This window comes from Maniola hyperantus, chromosome 1 (genome assembly GCF_902806685.2).
Source record: "Maniola hyperantus chromosome 1, iAphHyp1.2, whole genome shotgun sequence".
In the NCBI taxonomy this organism is placed as follows: Eukaryota; Metazoa; Arthropoda; class Insecta; order Lepidoptera; family Nymphalidae; genus Maniola; species Maniola hyperantus.
Genome location: NC_048536.1, coordinates 18,616,321 through 18,639,769, shown reverse-complemented (window position 1 = coordinate 18,639,769; position 23,449 = coordinate 18,616,321). Strand labels below are relative to the sequence as shown.

Genomic DNA, 23,449 nt, shown 5'->3' with positions numbered 1-23,449 from the left:
AAATTCTATGTATAATAGTTGTTTGTAATGTAAGCCAATGAGCTCGTCAAAAAATTGTCTGTCCACTACCATCCTCTAGTCAACCCCTAGTGTTTTAGTAAAGCTCACGACGCTGATAGCAGCCAAGCGCTAGTCTACAAATTAAAAAAAAAGGGACAGAAGTCACGAGCGAAGCGAGCTGGTGAATTCCGTAGCGTAACAAAAATCTACACATCTTCAGTAAGCGGAGTTTGTGGCTACTTGACTAGTCTGTGGTGGAAACTAGTACATCCCCCTTCCCCCTGTACCCCACTCCACCTTGGATGTATGATTCAAAACTTTTACCAAGTAAGTACAATTTGAATGTACAATAGGATCAGCTAAATTATAGCAATCAATAAACTAGACCCAATAACCTACTTCACTTCCATCGAAGGTCCGAGACGAAGGTACAACAATAGCTCTCGGCGTCATTGCTCGACAATGCCTGTCTCCTGTCCCTATTCTCTCGAGATGTTGACGTGCGCGAGCGAGAGGGACAGCACGTCGATTACCAATTAGCGGAGATAATAACCACTGAGTGAAACTTGACGAACGAGCGATCCATTTCTGCCCTCTTTGACTCTTTGATTGAGGTCACAGCGCTAACCACTGTGTCAAGGAGGTCTTCATTTTATGTGCCACTAATATGTGCCACCCTACCACCAGTTCGGAAAGAAGATTCTACTAAGAAGAACCAGCGAGAAACTCAGTAGTTGCATCACATGAGTAGATATCTACTTGTGTGGTTGCATTCAAAAAAATGCAGCATGCAGTTTTATTTGAGGTTCGATCACGGGCGACCGGACCTCTAACTTTCCGAGTAATGTGCAATGATATTAGAAGAAATCTTCTAATATCATTGGTTATGTGCGTTTGAACCTTGAAGCAATTAAGTTTCACTTGCTTTAACGGCGACGGAAAACATCAAGAGGAAACCTGTATGCCTGAGAGTTCTCCATAATGTTCTCAAAGGCGTGTGAAGTCTGCTAATCCGCACTTGGCCAGCATGGTAGAGTATGGCCAAACCCTTCTCATTCTGAGAGGAGATCCGTGCTCGGTAGTGAGTTGGCGATGGATGGTGATGAAGATCTGTCAATTAAATATACTTAGCCAAGCAATGCGTCTATTTAATAAGGAGGTTTCCAGGCAACGTTCGAGAAAATTTTCATAGATGGCGCTGAATTTTACAACCACTAATGATGAAAAATAATACCTATATCTATTTATGATTATGCTTTAATGCAGTAAGAGCTAGCGTGCTCTGCAATTTTCCTTACGTTTCTAGACTATAATAGAAGTAATTAATTAATTTCGCATCCGATTTAAATTTAAAATTTAAAGCATATATGATTTAGGTATAGGTATTATTTTTCATCTTTAGTGGTGGAAGTTTTCAGCGCAATCTATTAAAATTTTTCCCAACGTTGCCTGGAAAGCTCCTCATTCACATAAAATGATGGCCGAGTCCCTTTTGCTGAAAATCATTTAATTTGAAGTACTCAGCCCTTCGTCAGTGACTGACACGTCATGACGTCAGCAAACAAAGCGGACAATATAACATACAATGTTACATAACATAATATAACATTAACATAGTAGCTTTGTTTGACGCAATGAAACCGGAACTATTCATTATTCCCGCTTGTATTATGTTCGCAACGTTTCCCTTTCTATATCTACCCTGTATAGGCCGAGAGCCGGTCAACTATTTTCAAAGCTACTCTCTTTTTGCTCTATTTGAATGAATTTTTCGATTAATTCGTCCGCCTACGTCTTTTTAGGGTTCCGTAGCCGAATGGCAAAAAAAGGAACCCTTATAGATTCGTCATGTCTGTTTCGTCATGTTCGTCACGGACAGACGGACGTCTGTCCGTCTGTCCGTCCGTATGTCACAGCCACTTTTTGCCGAAATTATGAGAGTTATACTGTTGAAACTTAGCAAGTAGATGTATTCTGTGAACCGCATTGAGATTTTTACACAAAAATAGAAAAAAAAACAATAAATTTTGGGGTTCCCCACACTTACAACTGAAACTCAAAAAATTTTTTTTCATCAAACCCATACGTGTGGGGTATTTATGGATAGGCCTTCAAAAATGATATTGAGGTTTTTAATATTATTATTTTTCTGAACTGAATAGTTTGCGCGAGAGACACTTCCAAAGTGGTAAAATGTGTGTGGTAAAAGGTGAGTAGGTAATTCGATAACTAAATCTCTAAACTAAATTGCCACTTTTAGACCTGAATTGGCACCATTATTTGACTTGTGTCAGTATATACCAAGTTTCATATTATATCTAGTAGGTACATAATATTTCTCCTACAATCTGACACTGAAAAATTGTTCACCTCCTCTTAGTCTATTTCAAAGCACATCGACGTGTGTTTAACTAAGCTATTGTAATCTCTGTGACGATGGTAACACGGTGCATTTTGCCACGAGCTCGTCCTCGCCGGTGCTTCGTCATACACTTGTTGTACATTATTATCCTGTCCACAGTAATGGGACGATTGTTTCAACGTCTCGCTATAAAGGCTCTCTTATCTATGACTCTGTTATATACACAATCATAATAATATTATGTCTTTACGTAAAATTATCTTTCTACATTCTACGTCATCAAATCAGAAATGAGGAGTTTAGTAGAAGAACCTTCGTAACCGACATGATTGAGTGGGTCGTGAACATAGTTCCCAAACCGATAGATGTAGAACCTCGTACCAGAACACCGATAGATGATAGGGTCCCACGGTGCTCCAGTGGCAAGCTCACACCGGGAAGCGCAGCGATGGAAGACCCCTAGGCACAGAATATATAATAGGCTCCAGTAGGTATAGATAGACGACATCAAACGAGTCGCAGGGAGCCGCTGAGTTCAGGCGCCGCAAGACCGTGGCGTCCTTACAAGGGAGCTATGTCCAGCTGTGTTCGCGACTGATGAGCGGGTCTTCTCCGTTTGGCCGGAACGGCCAAGCGGGGGTACGGGCCTCAAGGCATGGCCTCCTTTCCCGGGTGGGGCGCAGGGCAACTTTGTGCCCTGGTGACTGTTTTTAAGTCGGAATTACACCGACTTGGGCCTGCCAATCTTGGCTTATGGCCCTAGGGGACTTGTTCTGTGTTTGTTTGTTCTCCGCGCGCGGGCGGCGGCGTACGCAGTTCGCACTATCGCGCGCGGAGATGTTTTCGGTCCGGGTTCGGTCGGGTTGTTCGCGACCAATTATATGTAATACGTTTACTAAATCACAACATAGATGGCGCAGTCCGTCATTAACTTGCAGTGGTGTACAGCTGTTGTAACGATACATTTTTATTATAATATCCATGCTAATACTGGTTTGAGATTTCTTGTACGACTGTACGGAACCCTTCGTGTGAGAGGCCGACTCGAACTTGACTGATTTTTGAAAGCACTACGTACTACTGTTTGTTGACCCGAATAAATAAAATAAATAGCATCAATGGGGAAAAATAGGTCATGAAGAACCGCTGAGCTCCGAAAGCTCATTTTATTCTTATGGGAAAATGACATCAAAAACGCGCCGACACATTGATGTAGAATCAAACGATCCCCTCGCGCCCGCGGGCTGCGGGGCGCTTTGATCCGGGGAATAATGGGAATCATGAATATTCTGATAAAAAATAATAATATAGGCAAATACCCAAACTTGCGCTTTTGTTGACTCCATTCTGGGCCTTGGATCCACACACAGAATAATTTAAAAAATTCAAGAGTACCTTTTAGAATTAATGTTAGTCCCATGTATACCAATTTAGAACAAACAGCTTATAATAGGAGAAAAAAAACCGGCCAATAAGTGCGAATCAGACTCGCGCACTGAGGGTTCCGTACTACAATCATATTTTATCAACATTTTGCACAATAAATCAAAAACTACTTACTAGATCTCGTTCAAACCAATTTTCGGTGGAAGTTTCCATGATTTCCATGGTAATACATCATATATTTGTTTAGTTTTATCATTCTCTTATTTTAGAAGTAACAAGGGGGGGGGGGGGGACGACACACATTTTACCACTTTGGAAGTGTCTCTCGCGCAAAATATTCAGTTTAGAAAAAAATTATATTAGAAACCTCAATATCATTTTTGAAAAAACCCCAAAATTTATTGTTTTTTTCTATTTCTGTGTGAAAATCTTAATGCGGTTCACAGAATACATCTACTTACCAAGTTTCAACAGTATAGCTCTTATAGTTTCGGAAAAAAGTGGCTGTGGCATACGGACGGACAGACGGACAGACAGACAGACAGACATGACGAATCTATAAGGGTTCCGTTTTTTGCCAAACGGCTATGGAATATTAAAAAAGTAAGTTTAATTGAATAAAAAATGTTTCTATTCTATTCTAAACTAAATTAACCAGGAATCGAAGGAAAGGCTTGCTAAGGTTTTCGACTTTCGTCAAAGCAGTGCACATTTAAGCTCAAACTTGTAGCTTGGCTTATGTTGTTTGAGGGGCAAAGAGGTAACATATTACGTAGGTACTTCACAAGTTCTAAGTTGAAACTAAGTTGTAAAGGAAATTTCACAGAGCATATTGCTCAAGTCGATGGCTTCAGGAGGCGGTAGTTGCGGCTCCCAATATCCAATCAATGAATCAAAATATTATGTCATTTATACGCTAACAAGGCTTTGTTTAGCTGTACATTAGATATATTTACTATGGGTATCTCTTTGATTTTCCAGGATGAAAAGTAGCCTATGTCACTCTGCAGGTCTTAAACTATAGCCCCTCTATATCCATTCAAAAACCACGTTGATTCGTTTCTCCGTTGCAACGTGATTGAAGGACAAACAAACAAACTTACATTCGCATTTTCTAATATGGTTAGTGATAGTAATATTATAATTTCTACAGTAAGATTTCAGAAAAAACCGATTGATGCGAATTGTTATTGGCTTGTACCTTGTACGGGTCCTACATGTAACATGTGCAAAGTCGCGGCACCGACTTGTGTTTACGTACATTACGTGAATCACTTCCCAAGTTTACGCACTGGGTTTGATCAAAGGGGAGGGTGGTGGAGGGGATGAACTGATACGGTAGGATGTAAACGAAGTAAAATATTAATATTCATGGTCTATGGGTCAATGCCAGGCGCCAGGCGCCAGGCGCCAGGCCGCGGCCGGCGCGCGAGTGTTGCAGCTCGTTTCGGCGATAGGACAAACGTACTTATACATTCATTTAGGTACTCATGCTCAACAGATACATGTTTGATTGCGCCTCGAATGCGGCGCGGTCTGGTAGAGCTTGTTGGGTAGGCTATATTAATAAATATTTTTCTAACTCTTTTCATTACAGGAAAAGGTAAAATATTAGTAGGCACTCGCGATTGCCCGCCTAAATATACTAGTGGACCATGTTTAAATTGTCCCATAACAGCGCCATCTATTAACATTATTTTGAACTTATATTAAAAATTGTGATGCCCATTAAAAATGAAATAATTTATTTTCTTTATATTATTCACCTAATTTGAGTAGGTATTTGTTGTTCAAGTATAGGACAGCAGACACAGATTACAGACTTCTCTAATCTGTGATAGTAGAGATTGTTGTTGAGAGGCTACATTTAAACAGTATTTACTTTGAGTTTGAAACTAATTTATCGTCTCCGTAGTTAGTATTCCCAATTGTCGTTGTCATTTCAACGTCTGTTACTTCACGGAGGTTTCTTGTAACCGCAATAACTGAATATCTAAATATATAAAAGGAAAAGGTGACTGACTGACTGACTGATCTATCAACGCACAGCTCAAACTACTGGACGAATCGGGCTGAAATTTGGTATGCAGATAGCTATGCTATAGGCAGATAGCTATGCTATAGGCAGATAGCTATGCTATTATGACATAGGCATCCGCTAAGAAAGTACTTTTTAACCGACTTCAAAAAAAGGAGGAGGTTCTCAATTCGTCGGAATCTTTTTTTTTTTTTTTTTTTTTTTTTTTTTTTTTTTTTTTTAATGTATGTTCCCCGATTACTCGAAGACGCCTGGACCGATTTTGAAAATTCTTTTTTTGTTTGAAAGGGTATACTTCAAAGTTGGTCCCATTTAAATTTGGTGAAGATCTGATGAACATCTTCGAAGATAGATACTGGAACTCCTCAACGGATAAGAGTAAATTGCTCGCGATCAGTGTAATAGCTTAGTAAACAGTAGATTTTTAACCAGTCATAGCATAATTCCATGGGGCCACTAAAAATTGTGAAATAAAATTTTTTTACAAAAAAAATAAAAACCGACTTCGATACACAAACACTACAATTTAAAAATAATTTAATTTATTACCGAATATATCATGTATACAAGAGTTAATATAGTTCCATAATAATATTTTTTGGGGTCGGTGCCAATGAGGTGCCATTGTGGAGTCTCAAAAAAATATGAAGTCTAGACGATTCGCGCAGCTAAAGCTAATTGGCACCGGCACCAAAAAGTATTATTATGGAACTATATTAACTCTTGTATACATGATATATTCGGTAATAAATTAAATTATTTTTAAATTTTTAGTGTTTTGAAAATTGTAATTGTGAAATAGAGGTTTGTGTAGTCCACGCGGACGAAGTGGCGGGCATAAGCTTGTCATCAAATAAGTAACAGTAGCGACGGGCCCTCTTTGCCCCGCAGTGTGCAATCTCCACGTGAACTACAACCTCGTTACTCAGTAATGCCCTTATTAGCCTTTTTGTGCCGCGGGCCCCCCACTCCCCGGGCCCCCACTCCCCGGGCCCCCACTTCCCGGGCCCCCCACTCCCCGGGCCCCCACTCCCCGGGCCCCCACTCCCCGGGCCCCCACTCCCCGGGCCCCCACTCCCCTGGCCCCCACTCCCCGGGCCCCCACTCCCCGGGCCCCCACTCCCCGGCCCCCCCACTCCCCGGGGACCCTGCTCAGCAAAAAGAGGATATTACATTATAAGGAACTAGATGATACCCGCGACTTTGTCCGCGTGGACTTAGGGTTTAAAAAATGCCATGGGAACTCTTTGATTTTCCAGGATAAAAAGTAGCCTATGTTACTTTCCAGATCCTATACCCATAATTAAATAACTATATCTCTATCCATGCAAAAAATCACGTCAATCGGTTACTCTGTTGCGACGTGATTGACGGACAAACCAACAAACAAACACACTTTCGCATTTATAACATGGGTACTGATGGGTACTGATTATTTGGATAAATTAGTTTTGTACAAAATCCTTCGATGTGTTTTTTCATAATCCATACTCATAAAGGCAAATAAAATAAGAAGAGCATTCCATGTGAAACAAATCATATATTTTTACGGTTCCTAATTAATAATAAAAATTATTGTTAATTTGAAGCAAAAAGAGAATATTTTAATGACCTCGAGAAAACATTATAATCATATCCAAACATCGGCCATTCAAAATATCTACTTAACAAAATTCTGAGCCATAAATTCGCAGCAGGTTGGAAATTTTAACACGTTAGATAATGTTGGCATTAATAATAAAACATTTGGGTCCTCGAGGGCGGAGGGCGGAGTGCGGAGAGAGGGAACTGAGAGGGCTTTTACGTGACCCTCTTGTGAGATGACCGCCGCCATTACCGGCCGGCAATTACCTTGTTATGATACACCCCAATTGTTCGCGACGTAAAAATACGTTGGCTCATGTTTTACGTGAGGGAAATGAGCTTTCATGTGACACAGTTTACGTTAGGGAAACGAGCTTTCATCTGACACAGTTTACGTGAAGGAAATGAGCTTTTATCTGACACAGTTTACGTGAGGGAAATGAGCTTTCATGTGACACAGTTTACGTGAGGGAAATGAGCTTTCATCTGACACAGTTTACGTGAGAGAAATGAGCTTTCATCTGACACAGTTTACGTGAGGGAAATGAGCTTTCATCTGACACAGTTTACGTGAAGGAAATGAGCTTTCATCGGACACAGTTTACGTGAAGGAAATGAGCTTTCATCTGACACAGTTTACGTGAGGGAAATGAGCTTTCATCTGACACAGTTTACGTGAGGGAAATGAGCTTTCATCTGACACAGTTTACGTGAAGGAAATGAGCTTTCATCTGACACAGTTTACGTGAAGGAAATGAGCTTTCATCTGACTTGTGCTAGGAGTAGGTACGACAATAGTGCAACGGGCGGGATTTGAACCGTCGGCCTTTCGGTTTTCAGTCCACTCCTATACCGGTTGAGCTATTGAGGCTATATTAACATCATTATCATCAAGCCATCGCCGCCGGCCCATTACTGAGCACGGGTCTCCTCTCAAAATGAGAATGGTTTAGGGCATAGTGCACCACGTTGGCTAAGTGTAGATTGGAAGGTGTGTGAGCACCTTTGAAAACATTACGGACATTACATACATCACCTTTGAGAACTACCAGGCATGCAGACCCCCCCCCCCCCCCTCCCCCGTAATTTTCCTTCACCGTTAAAGTAAGAGATAGGTATTTAATTACTTAAAAACGCAAATAACTCCGAATCTGCGTGCCCGGGGTCGAACTCCCGACCTCCCGAGTAGCAGGCGGACAACTTAACCACTAGGCTATCAGCCTCATAAAGCAGGTGTAAAAGTGCAGTATTCATTCCGTACGAGCGGGGCATTAGCTAACGATCAAACGGTTTGATCCGGAGTCCGGACAAAGCCGTGAGCGATGTATTGTGTATGTATATAATACGCAAAAATCCGGCGGCGGTGTCGTTCTGCAACGAGCGCAGTAAATTTGGCGATTTAAGCGACGCGTGTCGCTGAGCCCGGGGCCGTTTTTCAAAAACAATCACATATAAAACAATGAGGCATGTCGGCGCGAGCCCGACAAATGGGCCCATTCGCGCCGCCAAAAAGCGCAAAAACGATTGCGACGCCGCGCCGCCGCCGTGGCGTCGCGTCGCCAATTCCCTGATGTGTCGTTTTGATAATGGTAATTTTAATTGATGTGCCCCCAAATTTCCGCCGACTGATTTTGGTCATCTGTCCAAGACTCTCCAAGACCGCTGCGCTGTAGTCTAATAGAATATGGAGTCTTGGGTTCGACTTCCAGTAAGGACATTAAAGAATTTAAAGCTTCTAAATAATTGGGTTTGATATGGTGGAAGGGTTCGGCCATGGCCGGTTACCACCCATCGACGAGGCCATGCCTCTGTTCTGGTTATGACAAAGCATTGAAGCTACAGTAGCTTATCACCAGGTAAGATTGTGCGTCAAGAACTAACTTGCATCTGAACTTGTAGATGCATCTGACAATTCAAAAATACCTGTAAAGTTTTAATTTAATGAAGAATGTTTTTATTTTTATTTATTTAAAAAAAAAGTAAAAAGAAAATATTAATATTTGTTTGACTACTTTCATATTATTATTTCGATGTTTCATGATTATTAGTGAGACAACTTTATGGTAAGTAGTAAGTAATGCGTACTGTACTTACAGTACGCGACAGGACTAGGTGGCAATCGGGGTGGGGACGCACCACAACCCCCACATCCCCCGCACCAAGCCAGTGCGGGACATCTCGACCTGTCGCGTACTACATTCTTTATTAGTAACGATTCTTGCAGAGACGTAGCCAGCAGTGCAGCTGCAGCTGTCGTGAGCGCATACACACTAGACAGCCAGCGGCTCGGCTCTCACGCAGAACCATCGAGGCGTGCTTCATTGCCGCTCCAATCGCTGCGAGCACTGACGACTGAGCGGTGTTGCTTATGGTACGATTACACCTACCGAGTAGTGAAGCGAGACAGTAAAATGTCACTCGGCCGAGACAGTGCTGTGGCTGAGAAATTGTGGCGAAATCGCACTCGTTAATGTGTTTATACCAACCGAGTACACTGACTCGCCACTGTACTCGTTAGGTGTAATCGTACCATTACTGGCTGGTACACAGAGTAAGTACTATACTACGGTACAACCACTCACTTGCTTGTGGTTCATTTCATCTTTGCCATCTTACCTACGGGCCTCATAAGATCAGAGTCATTGAACGGGCGATGGACCGAGTTCTGCTTGGAGTATCTATCCGTAGAAGAAGCAGAGTAACCGGCAGATCTGTTTGCGAAGCTGAAGTGGCAATGGGCAGGGTACGTAGTTCGAAAACCGATAGACGTTGAGGTCCCAAGGTGTTTAATGGTGACTTCGCAGTGGAAAACGTAGCGTTGGAAGACACCCCTTGTGGTGGAGACGATACCAAACAAGTGGCACGGAGTTGCTGAATAAGACAGTGCAAGACCGTGGGGTGTCTAAGTTCTTACAATAGACCTATGTCCATCAGTGGACGTCTATCGGTTGATTAGCGTTACGACTGCTGTTCTGCGAATGGAGTAATTTTTCAGTTTCACAAGAAAACAAATACTTTCCAACAAGAACTTCTATTTCAATTCTATCTGAGGAATTTTCAAAAGAAAAGGTAAAATCCTCGTTTTATAGTAAAATATCTCAGCTACCATCGTGGACTAGCTGATAGATCTGCGCTACCAAAGGGCAAAGAGGGACGACAAAACATGAAAACAATACAGCGAAAAAATATAAAGTCGGAGTGGAGGCGCAGTGATGCGTGGCAAGTACCGGCGATGATTGCCTCGGAAGGGTGGAGCTACACGAAAATATACAACGCTTCTACATTGCTGATTAAAACTCCAGTCCCTCCAACTCCACACAAAGCGATTATCGGACCGTGTACTGCCTCCTATTACTTCATTCCCCTCCCCTCGCCGCGTCTCTACAGCAGCTCGAGCACAATCAGCGCGACATATCTCTCTCGGAAATCACAACCTTTTTAGGGAGTTGTGTGCTCAGGAATTTTTCCATCTTGTCCTCCCTTCACCATTTTACCACCGAACCGCAAGACGTCGGGAGAGTTTCCATCCTTATGTCGTCGACATTCCATCTACACGCACGAAACGCCATCAGTCCTCATACGCATGGCTAGGGTTCGGAATACTCTTCCACGATCTGTGTTTCCTAACAATTACAACCCGGGCATCTTTAAAATAAGAGTGAATATGCATCTTGTAGGTAAACGCGTCCCAATTTAGGCCACATCATCATTTTCCATCAGGTGTGATTGTGGTCAAGCGTTTACCTATAATGAATAAAAAAAACTGACTGTCATTTTATCAACGAATAGCTCAAACTGTTGAGTCTTGTTATTTGAGACTTTGCAAGCAGACTAGCTCTCATCATCATCGTCAAACGAGAGACGTCCACTGCTGGATATAGGTTTCTTGTAGGGGCTTTCACACGCCGCGGTCTAGCATCGCCGGAATCCTGCAGCTGCCGGAGACTCGTGCGGTGCTCGTGCTAACGGGAGGCTTTCTGGTGCCAACTACAAGGACACCATTTCAACAATTTAGGACCCCAACGTCTATCGGTTTGTTGAACTGTGTGCCTTGCCCATTTGCCATTTCAGCTTCGTAGCCCACTGAGCTTTGTCGATTACTCTGGTTCTCCTACGGATCTCCTCATTTCCTCATTGATCACGTAAAGAAACTCCGCTCATAGCTCTCTCCATCGCCCGCTGAGTGACTCTGAGCTTTCTTATGAGACCCATAGTTAGCGACCATGTCCCGGGTCCATATGTCATTACTGGCAGCATACACAGTACTTTATTATTTTTAACTAGCTGCCCTGGCGAACTTCGTTCCGCCTAACAGTCGATTAAATTTTTTTAAATTTTTCTCTCCGTAAGAACCATCCTCGTACATTAAGGAATATTATAAAAAAAGAATTAGCGAAATCGGTTCAGCGGTTCTCGAGATTTGCGATGAACAACACATTTAGTGATTCATTTTTATATTATAGATGATAATTTCCACACAATCATCTGGGCCGGGTAAGCTACTCGCTGACAGAGCCGCGAGAAAGTTTTGTCGCACTGATTGTGCTCGGGTACCTCATTGTTCGCATCGATGTCGGATTACTCGCTTTGATATTGTAAATCTTTTGTGGACGCTGCAATCCGGCAATCCCAAGTGAAAGCTACAAGACATTTCGCCAACGTCTCCACAACTGAAGAGGCGACCCGAGCTGGGTTGCGGCGAATCACAAACTTCGCTTTGTGGCGATAATTACTTAGCTTCAGTGTAGCTAGTGCTTTGAATGGTTAGGCGCATTGGTTGTTAAAGCAAACTATTATATCTAAACATCTTGAAAATACAATTTAAAAGGAGCCATTAAGAGTCTTCTTGTTACAATTTATCACTATTACTTATTCTGTAGTACTACTATGAGAAACCGTGCACGGACGTCACATTGTGAAGCATACACTGCTTCATATAAAATTTTCGTGATGTGTGAAATGACGAGGCACGGATTCAAATCCGTGCCATCCGTGCCTCGTCCGCGTGTCGTACGTGGCACGGCCCGCGCGCGCCACGTGCTGGAATAAATCACCCCTAATTTGGAGGTGGTTTTGAATGCCTGGATTTACTATTTTCCTTAGCTATTTTCATAAAATAATCCAGCTCTTAGACTGGGCTAGTATTTCTGGAAATTCTTGTTATCTATAAGAAAAAGGTCGGGTTTATTTGTAGTAACCAGAAAACTTTCTAACATTTCCGTATGGATGGCTGAACATCTATGCTGACGAAAATAAAGAGCGCACAGATGTACCTATAGAAATACTGGTACATTATGCTTTGACTTACGTCATGGAGCCAGGACAGCTTCCTGGCGGGCGGGTTGGCGCGCACGTGGCACTCAAAGTACACGTCGTCTCCTTCCTTGATGTCGCCCGCCGCCAGCGAGCTGCCCAGCCGCAGCTTCACCACTGGCGGATCTGGGGACGAGAGACGTCACACTAAATAAAGTATTGTAATATGCCCACAAGAGAAACAACCTTTTCACACAAAATAGTTTAAAAAAACAATAAAAATAAACTAATGAGTTACACGAGAAGCTATATTAGAATACGCCATATTTGTATTACACTGGCGCCCAACATGGGGCTTAGCAACAGGCGAGAAGAGTGGCAACCTCGCGTGGCGCGCACGCGGTGGGGCGTTCGTTGCCATAGTAACGGCTCAATCTCACCGGACGGGTAGATGCCTACTACAGTATTAATCTTCTGAGTGCTATCTAACATCTGTCTGTGGACCCTCGAGGACATCGGTCACATCACAAGACAGAATGTCATCAATATTGAAAACCTCATGGTCACTGGATCTTCGCAGGGAGGATATGGGTAAAATCGTAATGTGTCTATCAGACGAAAGCTTGGGGCTTAACTCTCGATTTAAGCCCTACGAATAGAATAGTTATTTACATAAAAACTCCTCAATGGCTGCCGTGCGCCTCCTGTTCAGGAAATTCAGGATTCAATCCCGGGCACACTAACTTTTCGGAGCAATGAAATATTACTTGCTTTAACGGTGAAGTAAAACTACGTGAGGAAACCTGCTTCCCTGAGAGTTTTCTGTAATGTTCTCAAAGGTGCGTGAATTCTGCCAATTCGCACTTGGTGAGCATGGCGGATTATGGCCTAAGCCGTTCTCATTCTGAGTAAAGGCCTATGCTCAATAGTAGGTTGGCGATGGGATTATCATGATGAAGTAATATTTGTATTGGTGCTTTGAATGGCTCCAGAACATAGGTTTGTCTTTTCTGCTAGTATTAACATGAACACTCACACACAACGCTGATGGTCCACGAGGTCTCGAGGAACAGCGACGTGACGTTGGGGTTCTCAGCTCGGCAGGTGATGGGCTTGCCGTCGTCGTCCAGCGTTGGCACGAAGCTCATCACGCTGACCGTTAGGTTGTCGCGGAGCTCCTCCTGAAGCAAAGATTTCGTTTTAGTTTGCATGTTGGATGCTAGATGGCGCTATATCGATTAAAATCGCGAGAATAAGTTTCTAAGTAAACAACGTGCAACAAATAAAATTGCTGACTTTTGCGACATCTATAGCACTAAATCTAGGCATAGACTAATAAATTTATATATTCATGTTATTCCTACTTATTATTTTGGTATAAATTCCTAGAATAGTAAGTATTTTCCCACTAGAAACATGGCAAAAATTTAAGCCTTCTCTAAGAATAGAAAATACTTGAGTTTCATTAATAAATAGGTTACGTTTAGTATATTTTCAAATTTTTTATCGACCTTTTAAAGCAAAGTTACCTACTTGTGAAATTTATATGAGTTTAGAAAAATGGATAAGAGAAAAATTCGAGCAAAAGCTCTCGACGCACGAAAAATTTTTTTGCAGAACTTCAAAGCGGTCCTTATTTAGACATTCAGCATAACTGTTACCGTGTACTTTACTCCAGCGAGAAACACAACTCAGTGAACATTTTGAAACGAGTCGCGAGAAGTAAATTGTGGTTATAAGTTAAAATTTAAAATAACCTCTCTTTATATATAGTATAAACAACTTAACCTCCAATCCGGGTTTATTAGTCTTGGGATGACCCTAGTATGAATCAAACGCAGTTCCAATGTCCACAGTCTTATATTCAGGTACACTTGTCACATCCACTTAGTTTATATCTAGCTTAATTAATCACCTAGTACTTATATCTCGCTTAATTACTTTTATATCGTTCCTTTTTTTACTCCCGCGCGCTGTCGCACCTCGACTCGCGGGTGACAGATGGCAGGTTTTTCTGTGTTGCCCACAGTCGTCCATCCTGCTCCAGATATGTCCCCATATCTGACCACTCGGCCTTCCAACCGAGGGTAATGCCCTCATACCCATAACTCAATAGGAGCAACATAGAATACCTTAACAGTCCTATATTATAATTAATATGATTAGTATAATAATTCCTCTAACAGATCAAATCTAACATTGTTAGATTTAACAAGTGCACAAAACAAGTGCCAATGAGACCTACAAAATACTGGTATCAATAATCATTATGTACATTGCAATCAACATCTGTAAGTCTAATTCTTATAAATACACAACAAATCACACTGAGATAAGTAAATAGTAAATACTATAAGTCATTCTGATTTAAGCTTGATATTAAGAAAATTCTATAATCTAGTTATTGTTAGTGATATACGTATACAACCAATTCACAATAGTATAATCAAATATTGAAATCAACACAATTTATGTTAATACTTAATACAAGGAAATTATAGTGAAATCAATAATTTAATTTTTAAATATTATTATGAACTACATATTCTTCAAGTTTGTATTTGTATTTAGTAATACGTGAATAAATATTTGCATGGCAAATGTGGCAATACTAATTATGAGAATTATAAAACATCTTTGGTAAATTGCATTTAAAGCGAATAAAATATAATCAAACTTAAACAAAACAACAACGAGGAAAGAAAAGAAGGATAGTGAATTATCACCAACTTGAATTCTGAGTGCTAAGTACTCTATGATTTTAAACCATGTCACTATCAGTTTTCAATTAAAGTAAGTTTGTTTGCCCTTTTCTTCTTACCACTGTAATGACATGAATTCTAATCCTACATAATGCTCTAATGCAACACAAATACAATATTTTCACTAGTATAAACATTTTAAGAGATATGGTAAGAGTGGTTGGATCCCATTGACCATTACTAACACTTTATACAAAATTAATCACAAAGTTCTACAATATACCAATGAACCTAACTACTTCTGTAGACTTCATAATTTCTTTAAACTTAAAAATAAATTAAAAGAATATCTTATAATCCAATGTTCTCATACAATTGATGAATATTTGATATGAGTTGACCTTGATTATAATGTCTTTGTAGTGTTTCATGAATTATCAATTTGACTATCGTGAATTGACATTTAATTATTCTCAAGTGGTACCTACTGATTGACACCGTTGAAAAAAATAATAATATTACAATATAAGTATGTAACGTAAAACAAATAATAAGAAAACAATATGCCAATCTTTAATTGCATATATGTAGTATTATACTAAGCAATATCGGTAATGAATCGGTATATGAATAATGATTGTAAAATATTTTTGCAGACCAGAAAGGCAGAGATGTCGGCACAGATATTATGTGACCATATTTTGTACTCTACTTGAATAACAATAAAAGATAATTACCTATCAAATTGAATTATTGAATATTGAACCAATATTCTTGATGTCTACGAAATCAAGATAAATAATATGGTTAAATGTAGTTGTTATTATTAATAAGTACTAAGATCGAAACAAACCACAATGTATTCTAAGGAGAACCCAATAATCATATTATTTCAGAAATTTAAAGAAACATGAATCCACTAATTGATAATGATACACAGTACATATCACTATGAGATCTACAATGTGCACAATGTAATCCTATATTTTCAAATAACTGAGACGACTGCCTCTGACTGTATCTCGATTGTAGTACAACAAATACTATTATTAATATAACAAAATAAGTCACAATGATGTTAGCCAAGGTATTACTGTATTATTATAAACTCGTTACCCGTGGTGCCCCATATCATCCTTGCACTAGGGGTAGATGCATGCATAACTGTGTCTACCATAAGCCCCGTAAGTGCGATAGAGAGCGCAACAGACGGCGTTTTGTTGTCCCATTTTATTGTCTCGCAAGCAACGAGTCCTTGATGGCACTATAGACTTAATTGATGTAACATACAATAAAATCTGATTTCTGGAAACTTCCATTCTTGTACATTCTTGAGCGCGTAAGGACGAACGATGCCAGAGACCCTCGTCCTCTTATGATAATATGGTTAACTTGAACACGGTGATTGAGGACAGACAGCACCCAACGCTGCACCAACCCCAGCGTCATGCTGAGCCGTGAATTGCTGCATTGGTCACCGTTGCTTGTCTCGTGTCAGTGTGTGACAAATGAATGACAAAGATGTAGGAAATTATTTCGTGATACATTGGTGTACTTATACGCTTTGATAACATATCAGCGATCCATACATTAATACCTAGCGAGTGAAGTAAGCAAGCCTTCGTGCGCGAACTGCTTATATAGTCTATTGGAATAGATGTTACTTGAAATAGTATTTAAGAATTTGCTCTTTACTGTGCTGTTTCCACCAAACATCAACGTAATACAATGAGTGACTGCGAAGATGTGCATTAACATGAACCGATATTTAGCATTTACAATCAGCATGTCATTTTAGATCTACTTTAAAGGGTCTATACAACTTCTACTACGTACCGAATTCAGCAAGACATAATTAATATATTATTACTGAATACGTTCATTATAAGAACTTTAATTTGAATTTAAGTAACCCTTGAACATTAGTAAGTATCTGCTAGAACAGGTAAAGTGATTTCCAACCATGATATCTACTTCTGTACCCCTATTCCGTAGATAAATCTATTATTATTAATAAAAAGGATACACCCTTTCCACTTGCCGACCCCGATTTAGTCTGCTTGTTTTCCATCAAATTAACTGGACTCCCTCTTGTCACCATCGCGACCCGATCAGTTGCTGAAGTTCATACTGAAGATCACCGTCCACTCGCATCGGGATTATCGAATCAGGTTTTACCAGACTATTATTGTTCGTCATTTTTCAGACGCTTCGTCAGCCGTTTTCCAATTCGTTTGTTGGTTCTTACTAGGACCAGCTTTTGTCACCGGAATACGATCCATTGTTTACGTCAGTATTGCCACCTTCCATTTGTCATTCTTGATTCCTTATTCTTAGGTTTATATTATAGTCAATGCTGCCCTCCTTTGGCACGATTGCTACAAAATCAAAAATTTCCACTTGCTGTATGTCACAATTGGGACATGAATTAAATTTTCCAATAACAATATGTCTCATTTGGAACATATAAAATAGACAACCTTTGACACAATTGGGACAAGGTATATTACATAAACTATTCTCAGCAATTACCGCTTATATCACCAGGAATAAGTCCATACATAAGTCGGTATTCTTTTCTCCCATTTGCCACTTGGTTCATCATAAAATATTCTCAGGAATCACCGCTTATCACACCAGGAATAAGTCCATACATAAGTCGGTATTCGTTTCCCTTATTTGCTTGTTGGGTTATCATAAAATATTCTCAAGAATCACCGCTTATCTCACCAGGAATAAGTCCATACATAAGTCGGTATTCTTTTCTCTCATTTGCCGGTTGGTTCATCATAAAATATTCTCAGGAATCACCGCTCATCACACCAGGAATAAATCCATACATAAGTCGGTATTCTTTTCAACTATTCTCAGGAATCACCGCTTATCGCACCAGGAATAAGTCCATACATAAGTCAGTATTCGTTTCCCTGATTTGCTTGTTAAGTTATCATAAAATACTCTCAAGAATCACCGCTTATCACACCAGGAATAAATCCATACATAAGTCGGTATTCTTTTCAACTATACTCAGGAATCACCGCTTATCGCACCAGGAATAAGTCCATACATAAGTCGGTATTCGTTTCACTTATTTGCTTGTTAGGTTATCATAAAATACTCTCAAGAATCACCGCTTATCACACCAGGAATAAATCCATACATAAGTCAGTATTCTTTTCAACTATACTCAGGAATCACCGCTTATCGCACCAGGAATAAGTCCATACATAAGTCGGTATTCGTTTCACTTATTTGCTTGTTAGGTTATCATAAAATACTCTCAAGAATCACCGCTTATCACACCAGGAATAAGTCCATACATAAGTCGGTATTCTTCTCTCTTATTTGCTCCTTAGGTTATCATAAAATACTCTCAAGAGGCACCGCTTATCACACTAGGAATAAGTCCATACATAAGTCGGTATTCTTTTCAGATATTCTCAGGAATCACCGCTTATCGCACCAGGAGTAAGTCCATACATAAGTCGGTATTCGTTTCTAATATTCTCAGGGATCACCGCTTATCACACCAGGACTCAGTCCATACATAAGTCGGTATCCTTTTCTCTCATTCACTAGTTGTCAGTTTGTTTAGAGTCTAAAAATAATAATCACATTCATAACAATGACACGTTATATCATAACAATATTAAACACCATTTATTTTTATTTTTTTAATTCGCTTCCTCAAGACAGCCACCAGAAGCGATTATTTGTGTACAGTCAATAGAATGAATATTATAGTGTCAACGGTTATGGCAAACCCGCTAAGTGTTTGCTCCCTTAATACCTCATTTGATTAATCTTCTTCTTAATTTGCTTTATGGCTTTTAGTAATTTGATTAATGATTTGAAAGACTAGTTATCGAGACTACTGAACTCAATACTCAAATCGATATTCTCAACTATTTGTGGTGTATCTACAGTAGTAAACATCTTTAGTTCACCGTGGGCTCTACCGCGGTTGTTTGACAGCTACAATGTCACGATCGCAATCATCTCTGATTGGTTAATGCTCGCTCACTATTGGCCACAATGCATTGTTGCAACAAGAATCGCACAAATTCAGCCAATCAGAACAATAATGATTGATGCAGGTTTTAGACAATCGCCCTACGTGTAATGTCTGCAAGTGATAATAATTGTGCAACTCGTTTGAAATTTTAATATAATTTAAGGGCACACACACAAGAGAGCAATCCGTCTTTTGTTTATAATAATTATATTAATAATTTATTTATTTAGTAAAAATATGCATCTCATAAGCTCCTTTTTCCAAAGTCAAATAGCTAGTCAAAATTTGGGCAGTAAAAGTAGGGAATCCGTTTCTCCACTATTTATCCGATGGGGCTTGCAAGGTTAAGATTTACACTTCTCTATACGTATACTGACAATTTCATTTCTTATTTCAAATCTAAACCTAAGTCAGAGATCGAATTATTCGTGCATTATTTATACCCGAGAAACAACGATATGATAAAATTATGTGTTAGTAGGCTATATAAAGAAATACAACAATCCAGACCCTGTAATACATAACATTGCCACAGTCATTGCCACTTCATTTAATAACACCTTTGTAACTCTCTTTTGTTATTAGAGACACATGTTTCAAAGTTTCCTTTACTCGTACATAAAAATTGAACTTCGTAACTTAGTATTTCTTTCTAATTTCTATTATTACAGCAGATAGTATCATCTATTAAGTTGGTAAGCCAATCCAATAATAACAACAGTAAATAATTTATGATGTACTTGGTAGTTAACCCGTTGTTCAGTGCGTGTTTTTCCGAGGTAGTAAGTACCTAAAGGCTTTGATTTATGGTAGCAGATTGTACAACAAGGGCACCAAACAAGTCACTTGAGCCGAGTTATAAACACTGCTTTTCACTTCGATTGCGAGGAAATGTAACAATAATATTACTATAAGTACATATCTATAGATTGTCCGAAAAGAGTAGGGATTAAATGAGGGTGCTGTAATGAGTTTGTAGGTATAGGTCGCAACCTCAATACAAGTGCAAAAGTTCACTGGCACCATAGAAATTACATACATTCTTTCTCATCCATATGTCATTCAGAGAGACTATTGTTTACCTATAAATACCTTGTGCATAACAGCATGAAACGCACTTTAGTCCTCTTATAGCCAGCGTAAAATAGAACCTTACGAGCATGAGAAGTGGAAACGTATTTTTATTTTATTATTATTTTTATTTTCCGAATTCTAAAAATCACGAATGCATGTCATCTATTAGTATAAGAGGATGTCAGCTACTAGTGACTTTATATGAATGTGATAGCTCATATAATTTTACCTTTTTAATTACCTATAAAACTCTAAGAACATTTGAAAGAACCACTGTTATGCTGATAAATAAATATTTTAATTCAATTCCATTTATTTATTTTCATCTGATCTGATCAGTTAAATTCACTTTAGGTTAATATAATAATGATTCAATTCATTTTCCTTTCATAACCTCACCTCTCCTTAAATGGTAGTTGCAGCCAATGTAATTTATAATTTTCACAAGGGTGAGCAAACGGAACAAAAGTACATACTAGCACTTAATATAAATTTTATTGGTATAAGAATCAAATAAAATTCCAACATCCACATGGCTACTTTCGTGAGCATGAGTGTTGTATGTCTTTCTGTTTCTGGTATGTACATAGTTAGATTAATTCAAACCTGATATTTCATACCCTATACCTACTAGGTATTCAAAGTAATCTAATAACTCTAATTTGGTCGAATAAGTAAACCTACAGATTCAAAATAGGTTCAATGTTACCTACTTTATCTAGTGGACCAATTAATTATTTATTAGCTGATCCACCCCAGGTAGAATTTTCCAAAATCTTTTCTTTGTGTCCAGTAGTAGCTTAGTAGAGAACTCAAATCATATATGATTATGCAGGGCCTGCGGGTTGATCTATGTCTGTCAGTACATAATACAGACTATTCAGTCGGTAGATAGGTATTAAATGGGTGCATCTAGCAATCGACTCTATTAGTCTTCCTATCACTGTCTATCATTCTCACAACCATACCATGCCTACCATAGACCCAAATCCAAAAATCTTACATTAAATGGTAGGTAATGAAAACACATGCACCTGACACATATTTCAGGCATTCTATCCTTAAATTGTACTAAAATATTACTATGTGTATAGTTAAGTATGTAATTATTTAATTAAACAAGAATAACTACTCATATTGAGACTATTCAATTCAAAGTTTTAAGACTTTATTTTAGTCACTAGGTAAACTAGATTTGCTTCAATTAACCATAGTAGTATTCAGATGTTTCTTACCTTCTTATTACTGTATTACATAACAATACCTTGAGGTTACACCCTCCATCATAATGAGGCAGCCCGGGATGGCTTTTTTTTCTTTTGTATCATTATAACAGGCCTCACACCAAGAGTTACTGTGTTCTTATCCGATCCATGCAGGTACATGACTGCTTCTAATCACAACTTGAAGGTTATGTGCACTTCTCCACCACAGATGCCGGCCAAAACCACTTGTTCATCTCACATTCGTCGACCTCATCGTCAAGTCGGGGTCACAGGGTCGTGTACATCATCAGAAAAGTTGTCGAACATGAAAAAAATGGTAACAGTTGAATAATCTCGGAAATATTGCATTTAAGCGACACCAGTATCAAGTACATACCTACTTGATTATATCAGACCCCTGTATATAACCCAAATTTTGCACTAAAACCATTGATTGACCCATTGATGTAGATATGACCGTTGTTATTGTAAGATTATTATTTCTATTTTTAACTAAAGCACATGTACATATTTCTTTTTTTTTAAATGATTGTTGAATGATTTAAATTAAGACTTGAATAAAATTATATTGTCAACATTACTTCCTAGATAGATAAAGTTATATATAAATGAGTTAAGTAGATATTATTCATTCTAAATTTTCACATTTTATTATGCTATGATAATGTACTATAGGTAATAATTTGCACACTCAGTTATTGGTTGAATGTGTTAGATCAAAACAGATTTAAGACCAAATTGTACCACATTCTAGCAAATAAACTCTACTTTTTTATTTCTACACTAGCTCATGTATCAAGTACTTACCTACATAATAATCTAATTGTTTTCTTGATTCTACTTTAATATAGGTAGGTGCCTATTTGGTTTAAAGTATTTCATATCACTTATTACCTTATTTCGATTTTAAAATACAAGGTGTTAGTACTACGGTGCGTTGCATCCAGTCTTGAAATTAATACTAATACTACTTATAACTTCATAGATCAAATCTTGGGCTAGGTATGTCCCTACATAATAATCCATTAAAGCGGTCAGAATAAAACTATAATCCCTTACTTTGAACTCTCAAATAAGTCATAATGCTGATATCTACTTACTATTAATAATTATAGCCTTCACTTACTCTGTTCTAAAAGTATCAATTGGTAATATTGTGACTTATCAAATACCTACTTAGGTATTTTGATGCAGTAATCTTACATTAGGCACTCTTAATATTCACCCATGCTTTAATGAACATCCACTGTAAGAAGGTAAGTACACAGATTCACCGCTTTCAATACAACCTATGGATGCATTGGACCCATCGACCTACGTACTTCTGCTTGTTCCAGACAGTATAAGGTGCTTTCCTCAAACCAATCTCTTGAGTAGTTGCGTTGGAGACAAGTCCTCCAACTCGACACAGGTCTACTCAAGTACTCCCAAAGTAATAGTGTAGCACCATTGCAGTTTGTATGTATTTCATATTCACTTTGTTATTCGTTCAGGTAGGTTTCTTCATATAATTTCCGATATAAGTACCTAATAAATATGTTGCTATGCGTCTTGTACAGGCACTTTTAACATCTTCCAGGATAGACCCGCATTTTTGGGCATGAATCACATCCAATCTTCTGATATAAACAACTTAACCTCCAATCCGGGTTTATTAGTCTTGGGATGACCCTAGTATGAATCAAACGCAGTTCCAATGTCCACAGTCTTATATTCAGGTACACTTGTCACATCCACTTAGTTTATATCTAGCTTAATTAATCACCTAGTACTTATATCTCGCTTAATTACTTTTATATCGTTCCTTTT

The 23,449-nt window shown here is 39.0% G+C and overlaps 1 protein-coding gene and 1 long non-coding RNA gene across 3 annotated transcripts in view; one reads left to right on the top strand and one right to left on the bottom strand.

Annotated features, from left to right (window-relative positions):
- side-II (sidestep II) overlaps window positions 1-23,449 on the bottom strand; it is a 667,447-nt gene that overhangs the window by 68,946 nt on the left and 575,052 nt on the right. For both annotated transcript variants that reach the window (XM_069499951.1, XM_034972675.2), the window contains exons 8-9: window positions 13,660-13,804; window positions 12,679-12,809 (exon numbers count right to left, since the gene is read on the bottom strand). In XM_069499951.1, the coding sequence (XP_069356052.1) occupies window positions 12,679-12,809; window positions 13,660-13,804 (276 nt within the window). The remainder of the gene's footprint in view (window positions 1-12,678; window positions 12,810-13,659; window positions 13,805-23,449) is intronic.
- LOC138402698 (uncharacterized) overlaps window positions 15,453-23,449 on the top strand; it is a 461,836-nt gene continuing 453,839 nt past the window's right edge. The window contains exon 1 of the long non-coding RNA XR_011237045.1: window positions 15,453-16,473. This is a non-coding gene — a long non-coding RNA (uncharacterized lncRNA). The remainder of the gene's footprint in view (window positions 16,474-23,449) is intronic.